The sequence below is a fragment of the Anomaloglossus baeobatrachus genome, chromosome 1 (assembly GCF_048569485.1).
Source record: "Anomaloglossus baeobatrachus isolate aAnoBae1 chromosome 1, aAnoBae1.hap1, whole genome shotgun sequence".
In the NCBI taxonomy this organism is placed as follows: domain Eukaryota; kingdom Metazoa; phylum Chordata; class Amphibia; order Anura; family Aromobatidae; genus Anomaloglossus; species Anomaloglossus baeobatrachus.
In genome coordinates this window covers 490,622,784-490,650,011 of record NC_134353.1, presented here as the reverse complement: position 1 = coordinate 490,650,011, position 27,228 = coordinate 490,622,784, and the positions used below count along the sequence as shown (strand labels likewise).

At 48.9% G+C, this 27,228-nt stretch overlaps 1 protein-coding gene across 2 annotated transcripts in view; it reads left to right on the top strand.

The window, feature by feature from the left end:
• LOC142243532 (protein Hook homolog 3) overlaps positions 1-27,228 on the top strand; it is a 160,899-nt gene that overhangs the window by 90,162 nt on the left and 43,509 nt on the right. For both annotated transcript variants that reach the window (XM_075315550.1, XM_075315561.1), the window contains 4 exons: positions 6,656-6,857; positions 6,944-7,054; positions 15,617-15,704; positions 15,800-15,869. In XM_075315550.1, the coding sequence (XP_075171665.1) occupies positions 6,656-6,857; positions 6,944-7,054; positions 15,617-15,704; positions 15,800-15,869 (471 nt within the window). The remainder of the gene's footprint in view (positions 1-6,655; positions 6,858-6,943; positions 7,055-15,616; positions 15,705-15,799; positions 15,870-27,228) is intronic.

The window sequence follows — 27,228 nt, the reverse complement described above, 5'->3', positions numbered from 1 at the left end:
TAGACAGATTAATAAGCTGTGTTATAATATGAGAAACCTTCCACAAGGTGAGTATATAAATTAAGGAAAGGAAACAAGTGACCTGTGATCACCAGGGGGGGGTGTCTGCTAGTGGTAGCAAAAAAATCGCTGCATGGATATACCTCAATGTAAGGATCTGTTTTGTCCAAGTGGTCGGTGCGTCCGCTGCCGACCCCAACATGTGTTTCGTGACTTCCTCAGGGGGTGCTGGGAGTTTCAGGTTAATATATAAGCCTGGAGCCAGTTTGATGTTGCCATAGTGTGAACGCTGTGATACAGCCAGCGGCCCAAAATCCCATTCAGATATCAGTTGTTTTTGTCTGTTGTCTGGCTGTATATTGTTGTTTTTTTTTTTTGTTTTTTTTTGTATGGACACATATCCTATGGGTATTGGACCAATCTTGTGCATAGAAAAGGGAAAAGAGACATACTGTAGTCTGATTTGTAAACCAATCTCATCCTCACAAGTGAACATGGCCACAAAAAAAATAATAACACCCTTGTGCTGCCTCTCAGACTCGTTTCCAATTCATAATAATTATAATAATAATAATAATAATAATATTTTTTTTTTACATCAGTTTTATTATCCATATATTGCCCAATTTTCACATAGAATGTAAATTAATCAACACAGGGATAAAAATAAAATAGTAAATATGAGGTCCTTAGGGGGAATATATAAAGTGTGTCCACTGGATTAGTGAAGTGCTCAGGCCTCGCCTCCTGAATGTAGGTGTGTCTGGTTTCTAATCTCCTAATTGCACCTGAGAGCCCACACCCCGCTATAACACTGCCACGTTAGTACATGGCTCGAGACCACTGTTTTCTTCCTTTGTGCCGGTAAGTATAGCATTGCTTAGAAGGTGTTATTTTTTTGGTCCCCATTGATTTCACAGTGTTTTTTTAAATGTTGTCTGGAAAGCTTTAATTTTGGAAGCCGGATGTATACATTGATAACACAGTGCTGTATATATTTAGTCATGGGATGTTGAATGCAAAGGATTTGTCACTGCTTTGAAGCTTGGGCTGCAATGTTTGTAGCACTTCTGATTGATTTTAACACATTAGCTACGGCTGCAGTCAAAAGCAATACATTGAGTTAAGTGGGCTGCAGCTGTACCTTTTATAGTTCAAATCAATCAGTAGTGCTACAAAAAGTAACATTGCAGCCTAGGCCTTATATTGATGAGCTGTTAGGATAAATGATCAATATCAGATTAGTGATACTTGGCACACCCAGTGGATGATTAGGACTGGATCTGTACACTCTGGCAATGGCCACTGCACAGTTCAGAGCTCTGTGTAGCTCTCGGTTTGCAAATATCCAGCCACTGCCGGACTGACTACAACGTGTGTGTGTGTGTGTGTGTGTGTGTGTGTGTGTGTGTGTGTGTGTGTTTGTGTGTCCGCACGCGCGCCATGTGTGGGACCCCAGTGATGAGATATTAATGACCTGTGCTACAGACAGGATTTCAAAGTAGTGGAACACCACTGTAGAGGGAACCTGTCACATTGTTCATGCAGTCCTATCTGTAGACGGTATGGAATTAAAAATTAAAGAGAAGCTGAGCAGAATGGTAGTGATGGAATGATAGATAGTAATGTGTGTGTGTGTGTATACACATGCGCATATATATATATATAATATATATATATATATATATATATATATATATATATAATATATATATAATATATACACATATACATACACACACAGACCAAAAGTTTGGACACACCTTCTCATTCAAAGAGTTTTCTTTATTTTCATGACTCTAAAAAATTGTAGATTCACATTGGAGGTATCAAAACTATGAATTAAAACATGTGGAATGAAATACTTAAAGTGTGAAACAACTGAAAATATGTCATATATTCTAGGTTCTTCAAAGTAGCCACCTTTTGCTTTGATTATTGCTTTGCACACTCTTGGCATTCTCTTGATGAGCTTCAAGAGGTAGTCACCGGAAATGGTCTTCCAACAGTCTTGAAGGAGTTCCCAGAGATGCTTAGCACTTGTTGGCCCTTTTGCCTTCACTCTACGGTCCAGCTCATCCCAAACCATCTCGATTTGGTTCAGGTCTGGTGACTGTGGAGGCCAGGTCATCTGGCATAGCACCCCATCACTCTCGTTCTTAGTCAAATAGCCCTTACACAGCCTGGAGGTGTGTTTGGGGTCATTGTCCTGTTGAAAAATAAATGATGGTCCAACTAAACGCAAACCGGATGGAATAGTATGCTGCTGCAAGATGCTGTGGTAGCCATGCTGGTTCAGTATGCCTTCAATTTTGAATAAATCCCCAACAATGTCATGAGAAAAGCACCCCCACACCATCACACCTCCTCCTCCATGCTTCACGGTGGGAACCAGGCATGTAGAGTCCATCCGTTCATATTTTCTACAAAGACACGGTGGTTGAATCCAAAGATCTCAAATTTGGACTCATCAGACCAAAGCACAGATTTCCACTGGTCTAATGTCCATTCCCTGTGTTCTTTAGCCCAAACAAGTCTCTTCTGCTTGTTGCCTGTCCTTAGCAGTGGTTTCCTAGCAGCTACTTTACCATGAAGGCCTGCTGCACAAAGTCTCCTCTTCATCGTTCTAGAGAGGAGAAGGTGTGTCCAAACTTCTGGTCTGTAGTGTGTGTGTATATGTGTGTATATGTGTGTATATGTATGTGTGTGTGTGTGTGTGTGTGTGTATATATGTATATATATATATATATATATATATATATATATATATATATATATATATATATATATATATATATATATATATATATATATATATATAGATATACCGTGAGAGCAGAGCCTTGCCACTTTTGACCTGATGCAAGCAAGTTGTTGTATACGATTGATGTCTGAGTTGTTGATTTCATGAGTTCTCAGCGTTGACTGATCTCTGTATTATGTTTGGAGCTGTTGCTTTACATTCCTGTACAGTTATAGGGGCCAATTCGTCAACGCTTTTACATGAGATTTCTGACGTTAGAAGAAGCTTTGAAAAGTTTCCTAATGTTGGCCCAATGGGAGGCTACACTGAACATTTGAGACATTGGGGATTCTCATGCCTTTTTCACTCAGCAAAGTGATGAGCGTCAGTGTTCCTCATGCCACAAATCTTACTTCAAACCCAATTGGAGTAAGCTTTGTAGCGAGGCGCACATTGAGACACACTCCTTCACTGACGCTCCTGATTCATGTGTCTGCTAATGAATCCGGAACATCTGACTGTAGCACACTTCTCCATTTTTCATGCTGGTCTTGATGAATCAGGGCCATTGTTCCTGTGTTCGCTGACCAATTAGTGTTGTCTTGTATTCTAATGTATCATGCTGTCTAGTTGAGTAGTTAACAAATTGTCAGATTGCTTCCAGTCTTTGCAAATAGCTGTGTGTATTCCTTATGTATACGTATAGGTGCAATATTTTACTACATCTTATGGAAAACTGCACAGGAATTCCCCAAAATTTCTGGATCTTTCTAAAGAATCTAAGCACTGTGCAGACTTTAATCGTATTTCCACAGATTTGGTTCCTACACTGCAATTTGCCTGACAGACCACTAGATGTCTCCATTCTTTTTTGATATGTACGAGTCTGAACCTTTCTCTGGCACCTGCACTTTGGCTTATTTATTTCTATAATATATTGTGCACATTCTATGTTGTAATCTTGCTCTTTGATGCGACCCTTTATTGAGGAACCTAATATTCAGATATATTATTTTTTTTAACCAGGTTTTAAATTATAGTATTTAATAAATCTCATTTTTTAAGACTAAAATACATTTTTATATGTCTTTGGAATTCCTGTGCGTTTTCCATGTGATGTAGTTGTATATGAAGAGTTGTTCTCAAATATTCAGGACACTTTAATGATATTTACTAATTCAAATTTCACAGTTCTTTTTAATTTGGGCAGAAGTTTGATATGCATTAAAGGTTCCCTATTGCTCTCTAAGATTTAGAGTACTGTAAACATTGGGCAGGGATAAAGAAATGCTCACAACTCAGCCCACTGTACAGTCCTTCATGATGCTCCCTTCAGCATCTACATACAAAATCGTCAGTTGTGTCTGTCCACCTATTTTGGCATGTACCGTGGCACTGTCAGTGACGTCACCACTCTTCCCACACACGCGCAGTAGCAGCCACATACTGTAGTAGATCACACACACACGAGAACGCACACACACAATCACACTACAGATCGCATCCACACACTCACCACATCCAGCGATATCGCTTGCTTCTCGGCAGCGTAAGGACCTGCGACGTTGTGCGTTGAGCTTCCAGGACCTGCAGGATGATCACATGGCTGGAAGCACATGGTATCAATGAATGTGGTGAGTGTGTTGCGAGCGCGATTGTACCGGTATGTGCGATTTCCTGAGTGTGTGTTCTGATGTGAGAGTGCATTCTGATGTGTGTGCGCAAGTAGCGGAGACATCAACGCAGGTGCAGTACCAGCCGCGCCTCCAGGCAGCAAATCCAGGCAGCAAACAGGTTTAAAAATCGGGAACACACACACACACACACACACACACACACACACACACACACACACATAGGGTTAATGACCCCCTCACTGCACAGTATACACAGATTTAATGAGTGGACCCCACACAGCATACACAGGGTTAATGAGCGGACCCCGCACATCTACATAAATAATCGCCAGTTTCTGTAACCCTATTCCAGAATGCACCGTGGCACTGTCAGTTGCGCAAGCGCAGTTCGAACTGTGCCTGTACAAGTGACATACACGTCACTGCAGCTTCCGGGCACAAACTGCGCGTTTGCAAGTAGCGGTGACATCACTGCTCTTCCTACACACGCGCAGTAGCAGCTGCAGCTGGTACTGCGTCTGCATGGGAATATTTTTGACATGTGAATAAATTGTATCCTTTCACTTCCTTTGTCCGTTCCCAAAGTGGACCAAAAAACACAATCACACACATCAAACTACACAAAACAATGTACCACCTCCAATTATAGTCACAACAGCTTACAAGCGACCATATAGTGTAAACACACACACAACACACAGGAGAGACACCTCATAGTGCACACAGCTCAAGAAACACAACACACAGATACCAATATACAGCACACAACAAGGAAGAGACCGTGCACAGGGGAGAAAGAGGTCAAATGACGCAATACATACACTTCACAAATGCAGAGTGATGACATACAACAGATATATTGGAAAGCGCAAACAGTGTGACACATGTCCTCTGCTCCTGTCAGCACCACTAAGCATTTCACCGCACTCCGAATGCGATAGCATCGGGCCTATTTCTAGTCTTTTATATTTTTACACTATGTCCTCTACCTCTTTCTCCACTCTGCCCTATGACTTTCAGGCTGAGTAGTCCTATCATGTCACGACACACATTACGATATCATGACATGCATGACCTGAGACACTTACAAGGTCATGATGACATCAGAGACCTAGTTGGTGCTAGAAGTCCTGGCGCAGAGTGAAGAACAGTATGTTGTGCTTGAGGCAGAAGCTAAAAGACCGGTGTGAGCTGTGTTGGAGGACCAGACAGGAGATGGCGGTGGCAGTGAGGTTTCAAGTGCACTCTTGCAGTTGTATATTGCAACAGATCTAATTTTCATTACCAGATAGATGACATGTTAAAGCACCACTCCAGTCATTTTTTTTTTTGCAATCTAAGTGCCCTGTCTTATACTCACCTTTCTGCATTTTCATTTTTTTCCCAGCATCACTCCAGTCGGTCTCCAGCAATTTGTGACCTGCCGGCTGCCTTAGTGTTTCATAGAGCGCGTCAGAGGTCACAACTCAATATAACTCTGAGAGCTTAGTTCTGGCTCTCATAGATTTGTATTGAATTTTTGTGATGTAACTTCTGACTTCTGGACAGTCATAAGTTACTGGCACGAGATGGCACTGCGGGACCAGAGACATCCTAAAAGCATCTTCACACCGGAGGGTAAGTATAATGCTTGGAGTGGTGCTTTAAAGACTCACTTTAAAAAGTCAATTTATTATTAAAACCTCATGTTCTATACATTTATAGTGAGATCTCAGGAGTTAGTAGTAGTAAGTCGCATATTGATGTACATTTATATAAGATGTTAAAGTTAACCCATTGTGGGCAATAAACATTAAGGGTACATGCACACGATCAGTGTTCACAGCGTTTTGGATGCAGCATGCTTCAGCTACATCCAAAACGCTGCGTTGAACAGTACAAGCACAGTAGATGGGATTTCTAGAAATCCTGTGCCCACTGTGCTTGTTTTTCCCGCAGCAAACACTGACTTGTGGTGCGACTTTACGAGCTGCAGTATGTCAATTGTTTGCTGCGGAGTCACAAGTGTCCTCCATAGGACCGCGAGAGACCGCAGTGCCCCGAACACTGATCATGGGCATGAGCACCTGCGATCTCCCTGCGTTCTCCTGCGGAGGTGTCTCACAGCCCCGCAGGTCAAGACAGGACGCAGCGAGTCCTGATTGTGTGCACGTAGCCTAAAAGGTGTGTGTTGGGCCCGCTGGTCTACTTATGAGTTGTAACCAAGCCTTGAAACCTCTATCACTTGTTTCATCCTATTTGGAACCTTTAATTTAATATAGTTACATTCTTTCAGGCATTCGTCGGATAAAGTAGCAAAGCTAGAGAGTCAAGTAGAGTCTTACAAGAAAAAGTTAGAAGACCTGGGAGATCTCCGTCGGCAGGTGAAACTGCTAGAAGAAAAAAACACCATGTACATGCAAAATACCGTCAGCTTGGAAGAGGAGCTTAGGAAAGCCAATGCTGCTCGGAGTCAGCTGGAGACCTACAAGAGACAGGTAACCCCTGGCCTATTGACTGTTTTGAGTTAATATTTTTGGCCTTTGTTTCCGTTCTAATGCAATGGGGAATTATTTTGTAACAGGTTGTGGAGCTTCAGAATAGACTCTCGGAAGAATCGAAGAAAGCTGACAAATTGGATTTTGAGTACAAGAGATTAAAAGAAAAAATTGATAGCTTACAAAAAGAGAAAGATGTGAGTATTTTACACCATGATCAAGAAGCCAAAGCTAATGGGGCATATTTACCACTGTATTTACTACATATGGACGTGTGAGACCCACATGCCCACTGAAGCCCCTATAATTGTCAGCACAGTGGCACATCCTTCAGTGATTCTCACACTCACTGATTACAGGTACATAGCATTTCAAGTGTCAAGCTTAGTGTTTCACCCATATTCATTACTGCTGCATTGATATTATGTTGAGAAGCAAGGTTTCTCTCAAATACCTTGTGTTACCAATAGTGCCTGTGAGTGGTGCTATTGCGGACCTCCTCGGGGATCCGGTGATGTCACGTCCACTTCCTGCTCACCTGACATCACCGCGGCTGGCCCCAGTCTCCGTGAGGGACTACGCAAAACAAGGAAGCCGCGGAGACACCATCACATGTTTCTCAACGCTGGCAGGTAACTAGCAAGGTCTTTCACCGGGAAGAAAAAACCACGGGAAGGGCAGTCTCCAGTCAAGGAAACCACCTATGCCAAAACATGGTATTCATCCACAGACAGCTGTTTCGGGGTATTTGCCCCTCATCAGTGTGGAGTAGGAAACTGGCTAGTGGGAGCAATGCCTAGTAGAAGACTATAATAGGTAAGGATGGTTGACCTTAGGGAGATCAACATCCAGCACCGCGGAGCACCATCACGTGTTTTCTCAACGCAGTGATTCTAGAGCAATGCCTCCTGGAAAATATGCAAAACAAGGAAGCCGCGAGACACCATCACATGTCTCTTAACGCTGGCAGGTAACTACCAAGGTCTTTCACCGGGAAGGAAAAACCACGGGAAGGACAGTCTCCAGTCAAGGAAACCACCTATCCGTGAGGGACTAGCCCAGTGTCACAGCCCAGCATCTCCCTGCTCCCTTCTCCTCACTGCAGAGCGTCGCAAGCAGGAGTGATGCTAGGCTGTTACGAGTGGTGAATCTCCGCCCACAGCCCAGTCATGCAGGAAGACTGGGGCCGGCCACGGTGATGTCAGGTGAGCAGGAAGTTGACGTGATATCACCGGATCCCCGACGTCACGGAGTCCCATCGCCTGATCTCTGGGGAAGTGCCGTCCACAATAGCGCCGCTTATAGGGACTATTGGAAACACAACTTGAGAGAAACCTTGTATATCTACACAATATCGTTGTGGCCAATAATGAATATGGGTGAACCACTTCTTTAACAATGCCTCTTGAAGGTTGAAACGTTGAACATTTGTGGAAAAGATTCACTTTTGTGAAAATGAAAAACAAGGCTTATGCATTGAATGGTATATTTATGAAGACCCTGTGTTACTTTTACAGTGTACTGAGATGCATCAGTAAAAGTGAGCCGCCTTCAGTGTCTTAACAGGAAGAGTGCTGAAAAACAATGTCAGGTGTTGATTTTCCCTGTGACAGGTTCTTCAGCGGGCAGTGCTCCATTGTTGATGAAGTCTCGCTCACGCTCCCCTGGGGGACAGATTGGCTCACCTTTTGTATGATAAGAATAATCTCCCTCCCACCCATAGAATTCCATCTGGGCCCTACTGAACCTTCATATTGCTCACTCCATTGTTACATTTTCTCTCTTGAATTCTGTATGGGAAAATATATGGAATGCTCCACTGGATGTTTGTCCGCATACTATGCCCGAAAAATGCCTATAGCTCCAAACTAAAATGTTGTATACATAAAGACTAAGTTGTGCAATATTGTCAGGTTACCATTTTCAATTGCAAATATTTGGGAACAAATACTACTAAAGTGGTTGTCCACTTTTATAAAAAATGTTTCCTATAGCTTCCATTAATAATTACTTACCCTGCCTGGAACCAGCGCTGAGTCATATACTTGCCTTGAAGTGGCTTCATTGTTTTCCAGCGTTGCTCCAGTCCCGCGGCGCCATCTTGTGCCCGTAACTTCATATTGGCTGGAAGTCAGACGTTACATCACAAGGTCCCAATGTATGTCTGAGACCTAGAACGAGGCTCTCATAGACATTATATTGAGTTATGACTTCCATGAAACACTAGGGCTGCCAGGAGGTCACAAATCGCAGGAGACGAACAGGAGCGGCGGTGGTAGAAGATGAAGGTGAGTATAAGACAGGGGGTAGGCAACTTTTTAGCCCCACTTCAACGGTGCAATAAAAAAATTGGAGTGGTGCTTTAAACTGATTAGGGTTTATTCACATTATGTCCTTCAAAAAGCATACCTGCTAAACACTTTTATAAAGTCAATGTCAAAATTCAGTCTGTGCTTAGATCAGATTGGTCTGATAAAATAAATAAATAAATCTTTATTTTTATATAGCGCTAACATATTCCGCAGCGCTTCACATACATCAGGAACACTGTCCCCATTGGGGCTCACAATCTAGAGTCCCTAACTGTATGTCTTTGGAGTGTGGGAGGAAACCGGAGAACCCGGAGGAAACCCACGCAAACACGGGGAGAACATACAAACTCCTTGCAGATGTTGTCCTTGGTGGGATTCGAACCCAGGACCCCAGCGCTGCAAGACTGCAGTGCTAACCACTGAGCCACCATGCCGCCCGATTCAAGTTTCCCCAATTCAAATGTTTCCCCAGTCCATAGTTCCATGAAAGGGATATTTCTTCATCGTTCCTTATGGGAGACCCAGACCATGGGTGTATAGCTTCTGCCTCCGGAGGACACACAAAGTACTACACTAAAAGTGTAGCTCCTCCCTCCGAGCATATACACCCCCCGGATGACAAATCCAACCAGTTCAATGCTTTGTGTTCAGGAGGTCACACACACACATGCATTTTCTGATTTTTGATTTTTAATTTTTTGATTTCAAAGATTTGGAAGAAAAGCGGGTCCAGTCTGGACTCCCGGCATGTCCCTTCTCACCCCACTGTGTCGGCGGTGCTGTTAAGGTTGACTTTACAAGGCTGGAGCCTTACATGCCGCGCTCCTTCACCATCCCCTGGGGCTCTGGCTTGAAGTGGGAGCCATCACGGTTCTCTCTGCTTGCAGGAGACCGGTCTCCATCCGCAGCCCTGTCAGGATCCTGCCGGACGGAGCGTTTACCCCATGGTAACATGGGACATGGCCCTGCGTCTCATAAGCTAAGTATTGAGACGTTATTCAGGGGTCCCTTGTACATTTATTGAGGGGGGAGTGTGTTTGTTAACTTTGCTGTGATTTCCGGCCGGTTCTCTGGGTTTTTCCTGAGCACCGCGCCGAGGGTGCCTGCTCGTCGGCCGCATGTAAAAATCGAGGCCCCGGCTTCAGTTGCGGCCTACTTTCGGTTTCAGTGCCTCTGCATGTCAGTCATGCAGAGGGACAGTGTGGCTCCGCCCAGCGGCTGTTCAGCACAGGGAGCGGACACTCCTCACTGAGGAAAGATTCCCTCCCCTGTATACCTCATTTGCCCTCCGTAGCCCGCTCTGAGTAGGCCCCGCCCCCTCTCCTCGCTCCGGCGCCATTTTATCAGCGTTCTCAAATGCTGCATACCACATTGTGACAAATGGGGGCCTGGGCTGGGGGATCTGGAGGGCACAGAGATGTCTCTATGTTAAACAGTCTGGCAAATCACAACCTCCGGTTGTGCAGTTGCTTATACAGAGAGTGGAAGGCAGATGCTTCTTCTCTGCTGGGGGTCATTCTGGACAGAGCCCCCACTTCTGCAGCATGTCTCACATCAGAGCAAGGCTGCAAGGCTGTTCTTACTATGCACTGCATGTAGACTCGTACTGCTGTACCGAGCACATAACCACATTGTGATGCTTGCTCTAACATCAGCCTGGAAGCTCATCAGTGGTCCCTCCGGCTGTTGCGGCTCTGGTGGCTGAACCCCCGGTTTGAGTATAATCCCTCTCTCCAGGGGACAGCTGTCCCGGACTCTGCTGAGCATGCATCAGCCCCCTTCTCAGGGCGCTTCTGCTGCTACGACTTGCTCAGCAAGGCTCACAGAGGATTCTTCATCTGGTCTCAGACCCCGTCCTCCTAAAACGGAGACGCAGGTTCCCCTTCCTTCCTCGTCCCGCGACTCTGATTCACGAGCTGACTTGCAGGACGAGGAGGATGCCTTTACTAGGGGCTCGGACGCTACTTCATGTACCATTGATCTGTCCGAAGGTGACGCAGATGCTAATGATTTGATTGCGTCCATTATATTTGTACTGGACCTCAATCCGCCTGTATCAGGGGAGCATCCCCCTCTGGCAGAAAAGCATCTGTATACCTTAAGAGAACAAGGACTGTGTTCCTTAACCACTCCAGTTTTTCAGCCACTGTGACCAGGCCCAGAGCCCGTCCTGACAGACTCTTCCCAAAGCGTGGTTCTCATGACTGTTTTCCCCTTCCACCAGAGGTGGTCAAGGAGTGGGCTCATTCACCAAGGGTGGACCCTCCGGTGTCTAGACTTTTAGCCCGGACAGTTGTATCAGAGGCTGACGGCACCTCTCTAAGGATTCCACTGTCCGCCAGGTTGACCTTCTGGCCAAACCTAAATATGAGGCGGCAGGGGCCTCGTTCTCCCCATCTTTTGCAGCAGTGCGGCCTCTCAAAGCCATCTCTGCTTCTCTGGAGGAGATGCATTCCCTCACCAGGGACTCTATGCCCGAAATGGTTGCCTTAACTTCCAGGCTTCAGTCTTTTCATCCTATGCCATGTCTGCCATGCTGGAAGACTGTCACCGCACTGCGGTGGCCTCGGCTACTTCCCTCGCTATCCGCAGGCTCCTGTGGCTTCGAGAGTGGAAGGCAGATGCTTCTTACGAAGTTCCTTGCTGGGCTCCCTTTTGCTGGGACCAGTCTATTCGGGAACAGCTGGATGAAATTATTAGGGAAGCTTTTGGCAGGAAGAGTACTTCCATGCCACAAACCCCCAGGGCAGGAACCAGTCGAGGTTTCGTTCCTTTCGTCCCTCTAACTGGTCGTCCTCTAAGCCCTAGGCCTCGTCCACTAACTCAGCCAGGGTCCGTAAACCAACTGGCGCATGAAGCCGCGTCCTCAGAAGTCCGCAGGAGCTGCTGCCTCCAAGGCAGCCTCCTCTTGATTATCTGGCCGCGCCAGTAACGGCCTTGGTCGGTGGCAGGCTCTCCCAAATAGAGGCAGTAGCTCAGTGGTAAAGCTGCTGTCTTTGAAACAATGAACTCACAGCTCCACGAGTTCGAGTCCCGGCCGCCCTGAAAATACAGAGCCGATGATAATTTAAGCTTGGGCGACGTGTGGTTCCAACACGTCTTCGATCAGTGGGTGTGGGATACCATCCCCACGGCTACAGAATGGAATTCTATCCAGCCCGCCAAACAGATTTTTTTCTGTCACCTCCCCCCTGCTCCAAGGCCGCCGCCTTCTCACAGGCCGTGGCATTCTTGCAGGCCAATGGAGTAATTGTACCAGTTCCCGACTGGGAACGGTTCTGAGATTTCTACTCAAATCTCTTCCTAGTCCCCGAAAAGGACGGTGCCTTCCGACCTGGATCTCAAGCTTCTCAACAAGCATGTTCAGGTGCGGCTTTTTTGCATGGAGTCTCTGCGATCAGTCAATGACCCTAGGAGATTTCTTAGCATCCATCGACATCAGAGATGTCTATCTGCATGTGCCAATCGCAGTTTCTCGCCAGCGTTGGCTACGCTTGGTAATCGGAGAGGGACATTTCCAATTCGTGGCTCTCCCCTTGGGGTTAGCCACGGCCCCTCGTGTATTCACACGGCAGCAGTGGTTGCGGTTCTGCACCTCCAGGGGTTGGCAGTGATTCCTTTCCGGGACGACCTTCTAGTTAAGGCTTCATCCAGTGCAGACTGTCAGCGGAGTGTCGCGCTCACCCTCACTACAAGTCCACTCTGACCCCGACCCAGGAACTTACGTACCTAGGGATGCAATTCGAGACTCTGCTGGCACTTGTGAAGCTGCCCTTAGTCAAACAGCAGTCCCTTCATCTGGCGGTTCGCTCTCTGCTGAGGCTCCCCCATCATTCCATCAGGCACCTCATGCAGGTACTGGGTCAGATGGTGGCGTCAATGGAAGCGGTTCCCTTTGCCAGTTCCATCTGCGTCCCCTGCAGCTGGACATTCTCCGCTGTTGGGACAAGCGGCCCACTCCTTGCACAAGCTGGTGGCTCTGTCGCCACAGACTAGGAGCTCTCTTTAGTGGTGGCTTAGGCCCCTCTCTCTGTTCCAGGGACGCTCCTTTCTGGCCCCGTCCCGGGTAATTCTCACCACGGATGCCAGTCTATCCGGCTGGGGAGCAGTGTTTCTCCACCACCGAGCACAGGGCACTTGGACTCCGTCCGAATCAGCCCTCTCGATCAATGTGCTGGAAATCAGAGCTGTGCTCCTAACTCTCGTAGCTTTTCACCACCTGTCGGTGGGCAAGCACATTCGAGTGCAGTCACAACGCGACAGCAGTTGCCTACATCAATCACCAGGGGGGGACTCGCAGCCGCCTAGCCCTGTTGGAAATTCAACGCATTCCGCAGTCCACATCCCAGGCGTAGAACACTGGGAGGCAGATTATCTCAGCCGTCAAACCGTGGACAGCGGCGAGTGGGCCCTGCGTCCGGCAGTGTTCCGGTTAATCTGCCGCAAGTGGGGCACTCCGGAAGTTATCTAATGGCATCCCGGCACAACAACAAGGTCCCGGTTTACGTGGCTCGCTCCCACGATCCTCAGGCCTTGGCGGCGGACGCGCTGGTTCAGGATTGGTCCCAGTTCCGTCTGACCTACGTGTTTTTCCCCTCTTGCCCAGAGTCCTGCGCAAGATCAGAATGGAGGGCCGTCGGGTCATACTCATCGCCCCAGACTGGCCCAAGCGAGCTTGGTTCCCAGACCTGCTCAGTCTGTCCGTAGAGGTGCCGTGGCATCTCCCGGACTGCCCAGACCTTCTCTCACAAGGTCCGTTTTTCCGCCAGAATTCTGTGGCTCTCAGATTGACGGCGTGACTCTTGGGTCCTGGATCCTTGCGGCTTCAGGCATTCCTTCCGAGGTCATCTCCACTATAACTCAGGCTCGGAAGTCTTCCTCGGCCAGGATTTACCACAGGACTTGGAGAATTTTCCTGTCCTGGTGTCGCTCTTCCGGCCATGCTCCTTGGCCTTTTTCCTTGCCGACCATCCTGTCCTTTCTACAGTCCGGTCTGCAGCTAGGACTCTCCCTCAATTCCCTCAAGGGACAGGTCTCGGCTCTATCAGTGTTGTTCCAGCGGCGTATCGTCCGACTGGCCCAGGTGCGCACCTTCATGCAGGACGCATCGTACATCATTCCGCCTTACCGGCGGCCTCTGGATCCCTGGGACCTTAATCTGGTCCTCACGGTCTTACTGAAACCCCCCTTTGAGCCTCTTAGGGAGGTTTCGTTGTTTCGTCTTTCACAGAAAGTGGCCTTTCTGGTGGGCTTAACTTCTCTCAAGAGAGTCTCTGATTTGACTGTGCTCTCTTCGGAGTCACCCTTTTTGTTTTTTTCACCAAGACAAGGTGGTTCTCCGTCCGACTCCGGGGTTTTCTCCCTAAGGTGGTGTCTCCTTTCCACCTTAACCAGGACATTTCATTGTCTTCCCTTTGTTCGGGCCCTGTGCATCGCTTTGAGAAAGCGTTGCATGCTTTAGATTTGGTGCGGACGCTCCGGATCTATGTGTCACGCACCGCCGTTCTTAGGCGGTGCACCTCTCTTTTTGTGCTAACCACAGATCAGCGCAAGGGTCTCTCGGCTTCTAAACCGACCCTAGCTCGTTGGATTAGGTCGGCCATATCAGATGCCTACCAATGTTCTCAGGTGCCTCCCCCGCTGGGGTTCAAGGCGCACTCGACCAGAGCTGTCGGTGCCTCTTGGGCTTTCAGGCACCAGGCTACGGCTCAGCAGGTCTGTCAGGCTGCCACTTGGTCTAGTCTGCACACCCTTTCGAAGCACTACCAAGTGCATGCTCATGCTTCGGCAGATGCGAGCTTGGGCAGACGCATCCTTCGGGCGGCTGTCGCCCATTTGTGAAGTTAGGTTTTGCCTACTTCTCAGTTTCTGTTTATTTCCCACCCATGGACTGCTTTGAGACGTCCCATGGTCTGGGTCTCCCATAAGGAACGATGAAGAAAAAGAGAATTTTGTTTACTTACCGTAAATTCTTTTTCTTATAGTTCCGACATGGGAGACCCAGCACCCTCCCTGTTGCCTATTGGCAGTTGTTGTAGACAGAGGTTCCGGTTATTCCGGATTTTTTACTCTTCCTCTACTTATGGGTGGATGTCCTCCTTCAGCTTTTGCACTAAACTGGTTGGATTTGTCATCCGGGGGGTGTATATGCTCGGAGGGAGGAGCTACACTTTTAGTGTAGTACTTTGTGTGTCCTCCGGAGGCAGAAGCTATACACCCATGGTCTGGGTCTCCCATGTCGGAACTATAAGAAAAGAATTTACGGTAAGTAAACAAAATTCTCTTTTTCCCTGTATTTGCCATGTGGCACAGATGTGATTTATGTTGCTGTGTATCCGGTATATTTATTTCCATCACGCACAGCTTTCATACTGCCTATGACACCCATATTTGCCACTGTGCATTCTCCCAAAAAACAAGATTTTTTTTTTCTTTTTTTTAAAACAGAGACTAAGATCAGAAAGAGATTCTCTGAAGGAAACGATTGAAGAGCTAAGATGTGTCCAAGCTCAAGAGGGCCAGCTTACTACAGCAGGTATCTTCCATAGATGTGGAGGGCTCAGTACCAGCATAATCTTACACATTTGGTTAGATCTTTTTAATATTTCTTTCTATATTTTACTTTAACAGGGTTGATGCCATTAGGTAATCAGGAACCAGCAGACAGCTTGGCTGCAGAAATTATTACACCCGAAATAAAGTAAGTGTAGTTTGGACTTATTGCCTATATTTTTCTTGTCTAAGGCCTCTTTCACAAGTCTGTGTACAACCATACGCGTTTTGCACTGACGTGCAAAAAGGTGCGTATGGCCCTCCGTGTGCCGTGATTTTAGCACATGAGTGTTCTCCATGTGCTATCTGTGATAATACATGGAGAACAGGAACTTTCTGCTCGCCTGTCCCTGGCGCTGCTGTCCGTGGTGCTGATGTCTTCCACTCTGCTGTTTCCCCGCTGCTGCTGCTTCCGGTCCTCGGTGCAGTGCATATGCAATGAGCGTAATGAGTGGGGGTCGGAAGAAAGTGACAGCAGGGACGAAGACAGCAGTGCTGGAGAAGGTGAGTGCAGAAATTAATTTTATTTCACATAAACATGGTTTTATCCAGTGCATGTCTACCGAATCACATCTGTGCGGCCCGTATGACACCTGTGCTGCCGGAGAAGAACGGACATGTCTACGTGTGGAGCACACTGACACATGTGTGCTCTACACGGCCACACTGTCCATGGGAAAACACATGTGTGTGCAGACCTATTGATTTTAATGGGTTTACATGTGTCAATGCCTTCGGTACGTGTGAAAATGGATGTCACACGTACCGGAGACAACTGATGTGTGAAGGGGGCCTAAGAGAAAATCATGTCTCCCTTGCTCCCCAATGTTTACCAAAAGCAAGGTGTTTGTGAAAGAACAAATAACTCTGGATTTCCTAGCATTGTACCTACAGGAAGTATTGATATTTAGCCCACTGCAATCATTAACTCTTGGGGCCGAACAATGTGTAATCTTAATCTGAAAGTTGTGGAAACATTTTAGTTACAAGTACCCCTTTAAATGTCATAAACAATAGGTTTCAAATTCTGTCATTGCGTGTCGTTTCTGCTCCACGAGTGATATTTTGTCAGCTTTGCTGTTGTGATATAGACCAAACCTCATACAGGAGAATGATGTTCAGCATGTGATCCCTGATTGTCTGCTTTTAACCCTTTCTGACATATGACATAATAGTACGTCATGTCAAGTTCCTCTCACATAACCTGTTCTATAGCCATAATCCTCCTCCAACAGCAGCGAACAGAGCTAAGCTCCACCCTTTTTTAACGTTTAAATGTTGCTGCCGGTCTATCAGTGGCACTTAACGCGCACTAACTGAAGGCGGGGGGTCCAATGCTCCATGAGTCCACCCCCTTCCACTTTACGTGACATGATCAAGGGGTGCCCATAGATTGTCATGGCTGACGGAGACCTGATATAGGCACATGCGCCTGCTGAGACAGTGCATCTGTAAAGACCAGCCTGTGGGTGCTGATCATAGGAGACTGTGATTTTGCTAATGCAATAATTTGCATACACTATATACTACCATACCAATCAAATGAGCTCCATTTCTTTATCGTTCCTTATGGGAGACCCAGACCATGGGTGTATAGCTTCTGCCTCCGGAGGACACACAAAGTACTACACTAAAAAGTGTAGCTCCTCCCTCCGAGCATATACACCCCCTGGATAACCAAATCTAGCCAGTTCAATGCTTTGTGTTCAGGAGGCACACATCCACACATGCATTCTCATATGATTTCTGAGTGGCTCTGTCGCCACAGACCAAGAGCTCTCTTCAGTGGTGGCTTCGGCCCCTCTCTCTGTCTCAGGGACGCTCCTTCCTGATCCCGTCCTGGGTGATTCTCACCACGGATGCCAGTCTATCCGGCTGGGGAGCAGTATTTCTCCACCACCGAGCACAGGGCACTTGGACTCCGTCCGAATCAGCCCTCTCGATCAATGTGCTGGAGATCAGAGCTGTGCTTCTTCCCACGATCCTCAGGCCTTTGCAGCGGACGCGCTGGTTCAGGATTGGTCCCAGTTCCGTCTGTCTTACGTGTTTCCCCCTCTAGCTCTCTTGCCCAGAGTCCTGCGCAAGATCAGAATGGAGGGCCGTCAGGTCATACTCATTGCTCCAGACTGGCCCAGGCGAGCTTGGTACCCAGACCTGCTCCGTCTGTCCGTAGAGGTGCCGTGGCATCTCCCGGACCGCCCAGACCTTCTCTCACAAGGTCCGTTTTCCCGCCAGAATTCTGCGGCTCTCAGATTGACGGCGTGGCTCTTGAGTCCTGGATCCTGACGGCTTCCGGCATTCCTCCCGAAGTCATATCCACTATGACTCAGGCTCGGAAGTCTTCCTCGGCCAAGATTTACCACAGGACTTGGAGAATTTTCCTGTCCTGGTGTCGTTCTTCCGGCCATGCCCCTTGGCCTTTTTCCTTACCGACCATCCTGTCTTTTCTACAGTCCGGTCTGCAGCTAGGACTATCCCTCAATTCCCTTAAGGGACAGGTCTCGGCGCTGTCAGTGTTGTTCCAGCGGCGTATCGCCCGACTGGCCCAGGTGCGCACCTTCATGCAGGGCGCATCTCACATCATTCCACCTTACCGGCGGCCTTTGGATCCCTGGGACCTTAATCTGGTCCTCACGGCCTTACAGAAACCCTCCTTTGAGCCTCTTAGGGAGGTTTCTTTGTTTCGACTTTCACAAAAGGTCGTTTTTCTGGTGGCCATAACTTCTCTCAGGAGAGTCTCTGATTTGGCTGCGCTCTCTTCGGAGTCACCTTTTTTGGTTTTTCACCAAGACAAGGTGGTTCTCCGTCCGACTCCGGACTTTCTCCCTAAGGTGGTGTCTCCTTTCCACCTTAACCAGGACATTTCATTGCCTTCCTTTTGTCCGGCTCCTGTGCATCGCTTTGAGAAAGCGTTGCATACTTTAGATCTGGTGCGGGCGCTCCGGATCTGTGTGTCACGCACCGCTGTTCTTAGGCGGTGCACCTCTCTTTGTGCTGACCACAGGTCCACGCAAGGGTCTCTCGGCTTCTAAACCGACCCTGGCTCGTTGGATTAGGTCGGCCATATCCGATGCCTACCAGTGCTCTCAGGTGCCTCCCCCGCCGAGGATCAAGGCGCATTCGACCAGAGCTGTCGGTGCCTCTTGGGCTTTCAGGCACCAGGCTACGGCTCTGCAGGTCTGTCAGGCTGCCACTTGGTCTAGTCTGCACACCTTTTCGAAGAACTATCAAGTGCATGCTCATGCTTTGGCAGATGCGAGCTTGGGCAGACGCATCCTTCAGGCGGCTGTCGCCCATTTGTGAAGTTAGGTTTTGCCTACTTCTCAGTTTTCTGTTTATTTCCCACCCATGGACTGCTTTGAGACGTCCCATGGTCTGGGTCTCCCATAAGGAACGATGAAGAAAAAGAGAATTTTGTTTACTTACCGTAAATTCTTTTTCTTATAGTTCCGACATGGGAGACCCAGCACCCTCCCTTTTGCCTGTTGGCAGTTTTCTTGTTCCGTGTGTTTTCACCGGCTGTTGTTGTAGACAGAGGTTCCGGTTGATCCGGGTTTTGCTCTGTCTCTACTTGTGGGTGGATGTCCTCCTTCAGCTTTTGCACTAAACTGGCTAGATTTGGTTATCCAGGGGGTGTATATGCTCGGAGGGAGGAGCTACACTTTTTAGTGTAGTACTTTGTGTGTCCTCCGGAGGCAGAAGCTATACACCCATGGTCTGGTCTCCCATGTCGGAACTATAAGAAAAAGAATTTACGGTAAGTAAACAAAATTCTCTTTTTTTAGTCCCCTAAGGGAACTGAAAATAAGTTTTTAAAAATATATAAAAATCATCCTTTCCCCTTTAAAATAAAAAATAAACGTGGTTTCACTATGTCCATAAAAGTCGAGTACAGCAAAATACAAGGTTAATAAACCCAATCAGTAACTGGCATTACAAGTAAAAAAAAATGCTAAACTTCACAACAATAATGCAAAGTGATCAAAATGTTGACATGACATGTTGATAATAATTATTATAGTAAAATAAACACCATACAAACCAACCCCCCAAAACGTGAAAGAAAACCAAAAACCTTTAACCCCTTCATGACTTTTGCCATATATGTACTTTATGACACTGCTGGAGGTGCAATTCCGCAAACTGGCTGTACAATCGCGACAATGGGGTCCAGGGGCAGACATATCATTGGTTCAACTTGTGCAGACGCTCAGGGGCCCAAGAGGTTAGTTGGCCCATTTCTACCTCCAAAGCAGGTAGGTTTGTGCATTTTGTTGAGATCTTGGGATGCAAGGGGAGGGGCCCGTAAACTGTTCTTGCACAGGGGCCCTTTTATGTCTGTGTCCTCTAGTGACGAGGTCATCAGCTGATGTCCGCTTATGTATCATGGCTAACACCTTGTTGTAACTGTTCTAACACTGATTGTGTGGGTTTCACCCCTCTGATGTCGCTGTCAGTAGTGACTGCAACACTGATCGGCATAACAGAGGGTAGGGTCTGTCTCCCATGATTGCGATCGCATTGTTCTCATAGTCTCCATGGTAAGTCTGAGCCTAATAATGGCTGTGGGGTCACCCAGCTATGGAGTCCTATGAGGTCCTGCCTTGAGCAGGACCTGTCATGCCTCCTGCCTGTGTGCCACTCACTGATCTAATGCCCTGCTAAAAGCATTGCAGAGCATTGGATCAGCAATCAGGGCAGGGAAAGGTAATGTCCCATCTTGGGAATAAGTAAAACAAAACAAAAAATCACAAAATAAAAAAACAAAGCAAAAAATGAAGAAAAAAAATTACCAATTAATACATATATCGTATTTCTTTATCGTTCCTTTGGGAGACCCAGACCATGGGTTTTTAGCTTCTACCTCCGGAGGACACACAAAGTACTACACTTAAAAGTGTAGCTCCTCCCCCTGAGCTTATACACCCCCTGGTGAGCAGACCCAGCCAGTTTATCGCTTTGTGTTCAGGAGGCATACATCCACACATGCATTCTCATATGATTTTTTCCTTTTGGAACGAGATTGAAGAGTGGGGTCCACGTCTGGACCCCCGGCATGTCCCTTCTCACCCCACTGTGTCGGCGGTGTTGTAAGGTTGATTCCTAGGCTGGAGCCTTTACATGCCGTGCTCCTTCACCATCCCTCCTGGGCTCTGGCTTGAAGTGGGAGCCAGCACGGTCTCCATGCTTGGCAGGACACCGGTCTCCATCCGCAGTCCTTCAGGACCCTGCTGGACCGGAGCACTCATCCCCAGGGACTTGGCCCTGCGTCTCAGCAGCTAAGTACCTGAGACGTTTAGATTTCGGGGTCCCTGTACTTTATTGTTGGGGGAGAGTGTGCTTATTGTGTTTACTGACATTTCCGGCGGGTTCTCTAGCTGTCGCCTGAGAACAGCGCCGATGGTGCCTGCGCGTCGGCCGCGCCGCTCAAATTTAGGCCTCCGGCGAAGTTTCTGTTTCACTGCCCTCGCATGTCACTCATGCAGAGGGACAGGCTCGGCTCCTCCCGGCGGCCGTTCTGTACAGGGGAGGGACACTCCCCACTGCAGTGTTTGTCCCCTCCCCTGTGAGTCTCTATGGCCCTTCAGATCCCGCTCCTCAAGCAAGTCCCGCCCCCTCTCTTCGCTCCGGCGGCCATTTTCTCAGCGTTCTCTCTGCGATCAGTCATTGCAGCGCTGGTCTGCAGCATCTCTGCTGAGGTGCTGTGCTTGGGGGTCCGGGCTTCGGGATCTGGAGGGCACACAACACCGCTCCAGCGGTCTGGTACGGTTGTGGACCTCTGTATATACTCTCTGGGGTTCATTCTCTGGCAGAGCCCCCACTCCAGCAGCATGTCTCACACGAGGAGCAAGGCCCCAAAGCTTTATGCTGTATGCGCTGCATGTAAGCTCCTGCTGCCTGAACCGAGCACCTTCCCACATTGTGATGCCTGCTCTAACTTGGCGGTGCCACAGCCTGGAGTCTCATCCCCAGTGGTTTCTCAGGCTGCTCCTGCTCCTGTGGCTGAACCCCCGGCTTGGGTAGAATCCTTTTCTAGGTATATCTCCCAGTCTTTTGCTGAGTCCATGGGACTTCTGTCCAGGACTTTGCTGAATATGCATCAGCCCCCCTCACAGGGTGCCTCTGCTGCTAGGGCTCTCTCAGGACCGGAGCTCACAGAGGATTCATCATCAGGGCCCAGACCCCGTCCTCCTAAGAAGAGACGCAGGGTTCCCTCTCCCTCCTCCTCCCGTGGCTCTGATTCCAGAGCTGACTCGCTGGATGAGGAGGATGCCTTTACAGGGGGCTCGCAGGCTAACTCCATGTGCCCCATTGATCTGTCCGAAAGTGACTCAGATCTTAGTGACTTGATTGCTTCTATTAATTCTGTACTGGATCTCAATCCGCCAGTATCAGAGGAGCAACCCTCTCTGGCAGAAAAGCACCAGTTTACCTTGCCTAAGAGAGTGAAGAGTGTGTTCTTTAACCACTCCAGTTTTCAGGCCGCTGTGACCAAGCCCAGGGCCTGTCCTGACAAGCGCTTCCCAAAGCGTGGTGCTGATGACAGTTTTCCCTTTCCACCTGAGGTGGTCAAGGAGTGGGCTCAGTCCCCAAAGGTAGACCCTCCGGTGTCTAGGCTCGCAGCCCGGACCGTTGTGTCGGTGGCTGATGGCACTTCCCTTAAGGATTCCACTGACCACCAGATTGACCTTCTGGCCAAATCCGTGTATGAAGCGGCGGGGGCCGCGTTTTCTCCGACTTTTGCAGCAGTGTGGGCTCTCAAGGCCATCTCTGCTTCTCTAGAGGAGATGCATTCCCTCACCAGGGAATCTATGCCCGAAATGGATGCCTTAACTTCCCAAGCTTCGGCCTTTTCATCCTATGCCATGTCTGCCATGCTGGAGGCTTCTCACCGCACTGCGGTGGCTTCGGCTAATTCCCTCGCTATCCGCAGAATCTTGTGGCTTCGAGAGTGGAAGGCAGATGCTTCTTCAAAGAAGTACCTTGCTGGGCTCCCTTTTGCTGGGTCCCGGCTGTTCGGAGAACAGCTGGATGAAAATATTAAGGAAGCTACTGGCGGGAAGAGTACTTCCATGCCTCAAACTAAAGCCAGGAAACCTGTCCAGGGTAGGAATCAGTCGAGGATTCGCTCCTTTCGTTCCTCCAACTGGTCGTCCTCTAAGCCCTCGGCCTCGTCCGCTAACTCAGCCAAGGACCAGAAATCCAACTGGCGCCCAAAAGCGCGTCCACAGAAGACCGCAGGAGCTGCTGCCACTAAGGCAGCCTCCTCGTGACTATCTGCCCGCTCCAGCATCGTCCTTAGTCGGTGGCAGGCTCTCCCACTTTGGCGACGCTTGGTTTCAACACGTCTCCGATCAGTGGGTGAGAGATATCATCTCCCACGGCTACAGGATAGAATTCTCTTCCAGTCCGCCAAACAGATTTTTTTCTCTCAACTCCCCCCTGCTCCAAGGCCACCGCTTTCTCACAGGCCGTGGCAGCCTTACAGGCCAATGGAGTAATTGTACCGGTGCCCGCCCGGGAACGGTTCAGAGGTTTCTACTCAAATCTCTTCGTAGTTCCCAAAAAGGACGGTACCTTCCGGCCCATCCTGGATCTGAAGCTTCTCAACAAGCATGTTCAGGTGCGGCGCTTTCGCATGGAGTCTCTGCGATCGGTCATTGCTTCAATGACCCAAGGGGATTTCCTGGCATCCATCGACATCAGAGATGCCTATCTGCATGTGCCAATTGCAGTGTCACACCAGCGTTGGCTACGTTTTGCAGTAGGAGAAGATCACTTCCAATTCGTGGCTCTCCCCTTCGGGTTGGCCACGGCCCCTCGGGTATACACCAAGGTCATGGCAGCAGTGATTGCAGTTCTGCACCTCCAGGGGTTGGCAGTGATTCCTTACCTGGACGACCTTCTAGTCAAGGCTTCATCCAGCGCAGACTGTCAGCGGAGTGTCTCTCTCACTCTCTCCACTCTAGCTCAATTCGGGTGGCTGGTCAATCTGCCCAAATCCACTCTGACTCCGACCCAGAGTCTCACGTACCTAGGGATGCAGTTCGAGACCTTGACGGCACTTGTGAAGTTGCCCTTAGTCAAACAGCAGTCCCTCCAGCTAGCGGTGCGCTCTCTGCTGAGGCCCCGCCGTTATACCCTCAGGCGTCTGATGCAGGTGCTGGGTCAAATGGTGGCGTTCATGGAGGCTGTTCCCTTTGCCCAGTTCCATCTGCGCCCCCTGCAGCTGGACATTCTCCGCTGTTGGGACAAGCGGCCTTCCTCCTTACACAGGTTAGTGGCTCTGTCGCCACAAACCAGGAGCTCTCTTCAGTGGTGGCTTCGGCCCCTCTCCCTGTCCCAGGGGCGCTCCTTCCTGGCCCCGTCCTGGGTGATTCTCACCACGGATGCCAGTCTATCCGGCTGGGGAGCGGTATATCTCCACCACAGAGCGCAGGGCACTTGGACTCCGTCCGAGTCAGCCCTTTCAATCAATGTGCTGGAAACCAGAGCCGTGCTTCTAGCTCTCCTAGCTTTTCATCACCTGTTGGCGGGCAGGCACATTCGAGTCCAGTCAGACAACACGACAGCGGTTGCCTACATCAATCACCAAGGCGGGACACGCAGCCGCCTGGCGATGTTGGAAGTACAACGCATCCTTCAATGGGCGGAGGACTCCAAGTCCACCATATCCGCAGTCCACATCCCAGGCGTGGAAAACTGGGAGGCAGATTATCTCAGCCGTCAAACCGTGGACGGTGGCGAGTGGTCCCTGCACCCGGCAGTGTTTCAGTCAATCTGCCGCAAATGGGGCACTCCGGACGTGGACCTAATGGCATCCCGTCACAACAACAAGGTTCCCGTTTACGTGACTCGCTCCCACGACCCTCAGGCATTCGCCGCGGACGCACTGGTTCAAGACTGGTTCCAGTTTCGTCTGTCCTACGTGTTTCCCCCTCTAGCTCTCTTGCCCAGAGTTCTGCGCAAGATCAGAATGGAGGGCTGTCGAGTCATCCTCATTGCACCGGACTGGCCCAGGCGAGCTTGGTATCCAGACCTGCTCCATCTGTCCGTAGAGATGCCGTGGCATCTCCCGGACCGTCCAGACCTACTCTCACAAGGTCCGTTTTTCCGCCTGAATTCTGCGGCTCCCAGATTGACGGCGTGGCTCTTGAGTCCTGGATCTTGACGGCTTCTGGTATCCCTCCTGAAGTCATCTCCACTATGACTCGGGCCCGTAAGTCTTCCTCCGCTAAGATCTATCACAGGACTTGGAAAATTTTCCTGTCCTGGTGTCGCTCTACTGACCATCCTCCTTGGCCATTCTCCTTGCCGACCCTTCTGTCATTTCTACAGTCCGGTCTGCAACTAGGACTGTCCCTCAGCTCTCTCAAGGGACAAGTCTCAGCTCTGTCAGTTCTGTTCCAGCGACGTCTCGCTCGGCTGGCTCAGGTCCGCACCTTCATGCAAGGCGCGTCTCACATCATTCCGCCTTACCGGCGGCCCTTGGATCCCTGGGACCTTAATTTAGTTCTCACGGTTTTGCAGAAACCCCCCTTTGAGTCTCTTAGGGAGGTCTCTTTGCATAGTCTTTCACAGAAAGTGTTTTTTCTGGTGGCCATAACTTCCCTCAGGAGAGTCTCTGATTTGGCCGCGCTCTCTTCGGAGTCACCTTTTTTAGTTTTTCATCAAGACAAGGTGGTTCTCCGTCCGACTCCGGATTTTCTTCCTAAGGTGGTCTCTCCTTTCCACCTTAACCAGGACATTACCCTACCTTCCTTTTGTCCGGCTCCTGTTCATCGCTTTGAAAAAGCGCTGCATACTCTGGATCTGGTGCGTGCGCTTCGGATCTATGTGTCTCGCACCGCTGCTCTTAGGCGGTGCACTTCTCTTTTTGTGCTAACCACAGGTCGGCGCAAGGGCCTCTCTGCTTCTAAGCCAACCTTGGCCCGTTGGATTAGATCGACCATTTCGGACGCCTACCAGAGTTCTCAGGTGCCTCCCCCGCCGGGGATCAAGGCACATTCGACCAGAGCTGTTGGTGCCTCTTGGGCTTTCAGGCACCAGGCTACGGCTCAACAAGTCTGTCAGGCTGCCACTTGGACTAGCCTGCATACCTTTTCAAAGCACTACCAAGTGCATGCTCTTGCTTCGGCAGATGCGAGCTTGGGCAGACGCATCCTTCAGGCGGCTGTCGCCCATTTGTGAAGTTAGGTTCTGCCTACTTCTTGCCTTTTTTCGGTTTATTTCCCACCCAGGGACTGCTTTGGAACGTCCCATGGTCTGGGTCTCCCAAAGGAACGATAAAGAAAAAGAGAATTTTGTTTACTTACCGTAACTTCTTTTTCTTATAGTTCCGTATTGGGAGACCCAGCACCCTCCCTGTTGCCTGTTGGCAATTTTCTTGTTCCGCGTGTTATCACCGGCTGTTGTCGTGGACAGAGTCTCCGGTTGTTCCGGCTTTTGCTCTGTTCTACTTGTGGGTGGCTATTCTCCTTCAGCTTTTGCACTAAACTGGCTGGGTCTGCTCACCAGGGGGTGTATAAGCTCAGGGGGAGGAGCTACACTTTTAAGTGTAGTACTTTGTGTGTCCTCCGGAGGTAGAAGCTAAACACCCATGGTTTGGGTCTCCCAATACGGAACTATAAGAAAAAGAATTTACGGTAAGTAAACAAAATTCTCTTTTTTTCATTTTATAAGACGCACTGGATTATATGATGCACCGCACATTTAGAGATAGAAAAGGTAAAAAATAAATATGGGGTCCATTTTATACTCCGGTGGTGTGTTACCAGGGAGGTGGAGCGGTGTCACGAGTCAGGGACGGTGCTGGAGTACGGCGATGCTGCGGGCTGTGCAGAGGGGGGCCCAGATATTCACTGCGGGCTGCGGCCCTGTGCTGGAGCAGCGGGCGCTGCTCTGTGCTAGTGTTCGCTGCGGGCAGTGAGGCACTGGCCATTCTGAAGATGTCGACTGTGCCGGCTTCAAAGACATGGCGGCCGGAGTCTGTGCGTGCGCAGATGAGCTGTTGAGCCAAGTGCTCCATGTGCGCCCATGTTGACTCTGGGTGCCATTGTTTGAAACCGGCACCACCGACATCTTCAGAATGGCCAGTGCCTCACCGCAGAGAGCAGCACAGCATTGTCCTGCCTCCTGTGATCCCTCTCTACCACCCCCCGGTAGGCTACATTCAGATTTTAAGACGCACCCCTCGTTTTCCTCCCACGTTTTTGACAGGAGAAGTGCGTCTTATAATCCGAAAAAATACGCTATATTTATGTAAAAACAAAAGTACACACACTGTCTATCAAACTCTCACACTATTTAACCCCATTAGTGAACACCATAAAAGCTTTTTCATTGTGCCCCCCCAAAAAAATTGAATAAAATTCAACAAGTTGCATGTAAATAAAAAATAGTATAGCTGAAAATGTCATCTTGTCGTGCAAAAAATAAGCCACCACTCCGCTTAGTCTTCAATAAAAAAAATTAAAAATGCTATAGCTCTTAGAATATAGCAATGT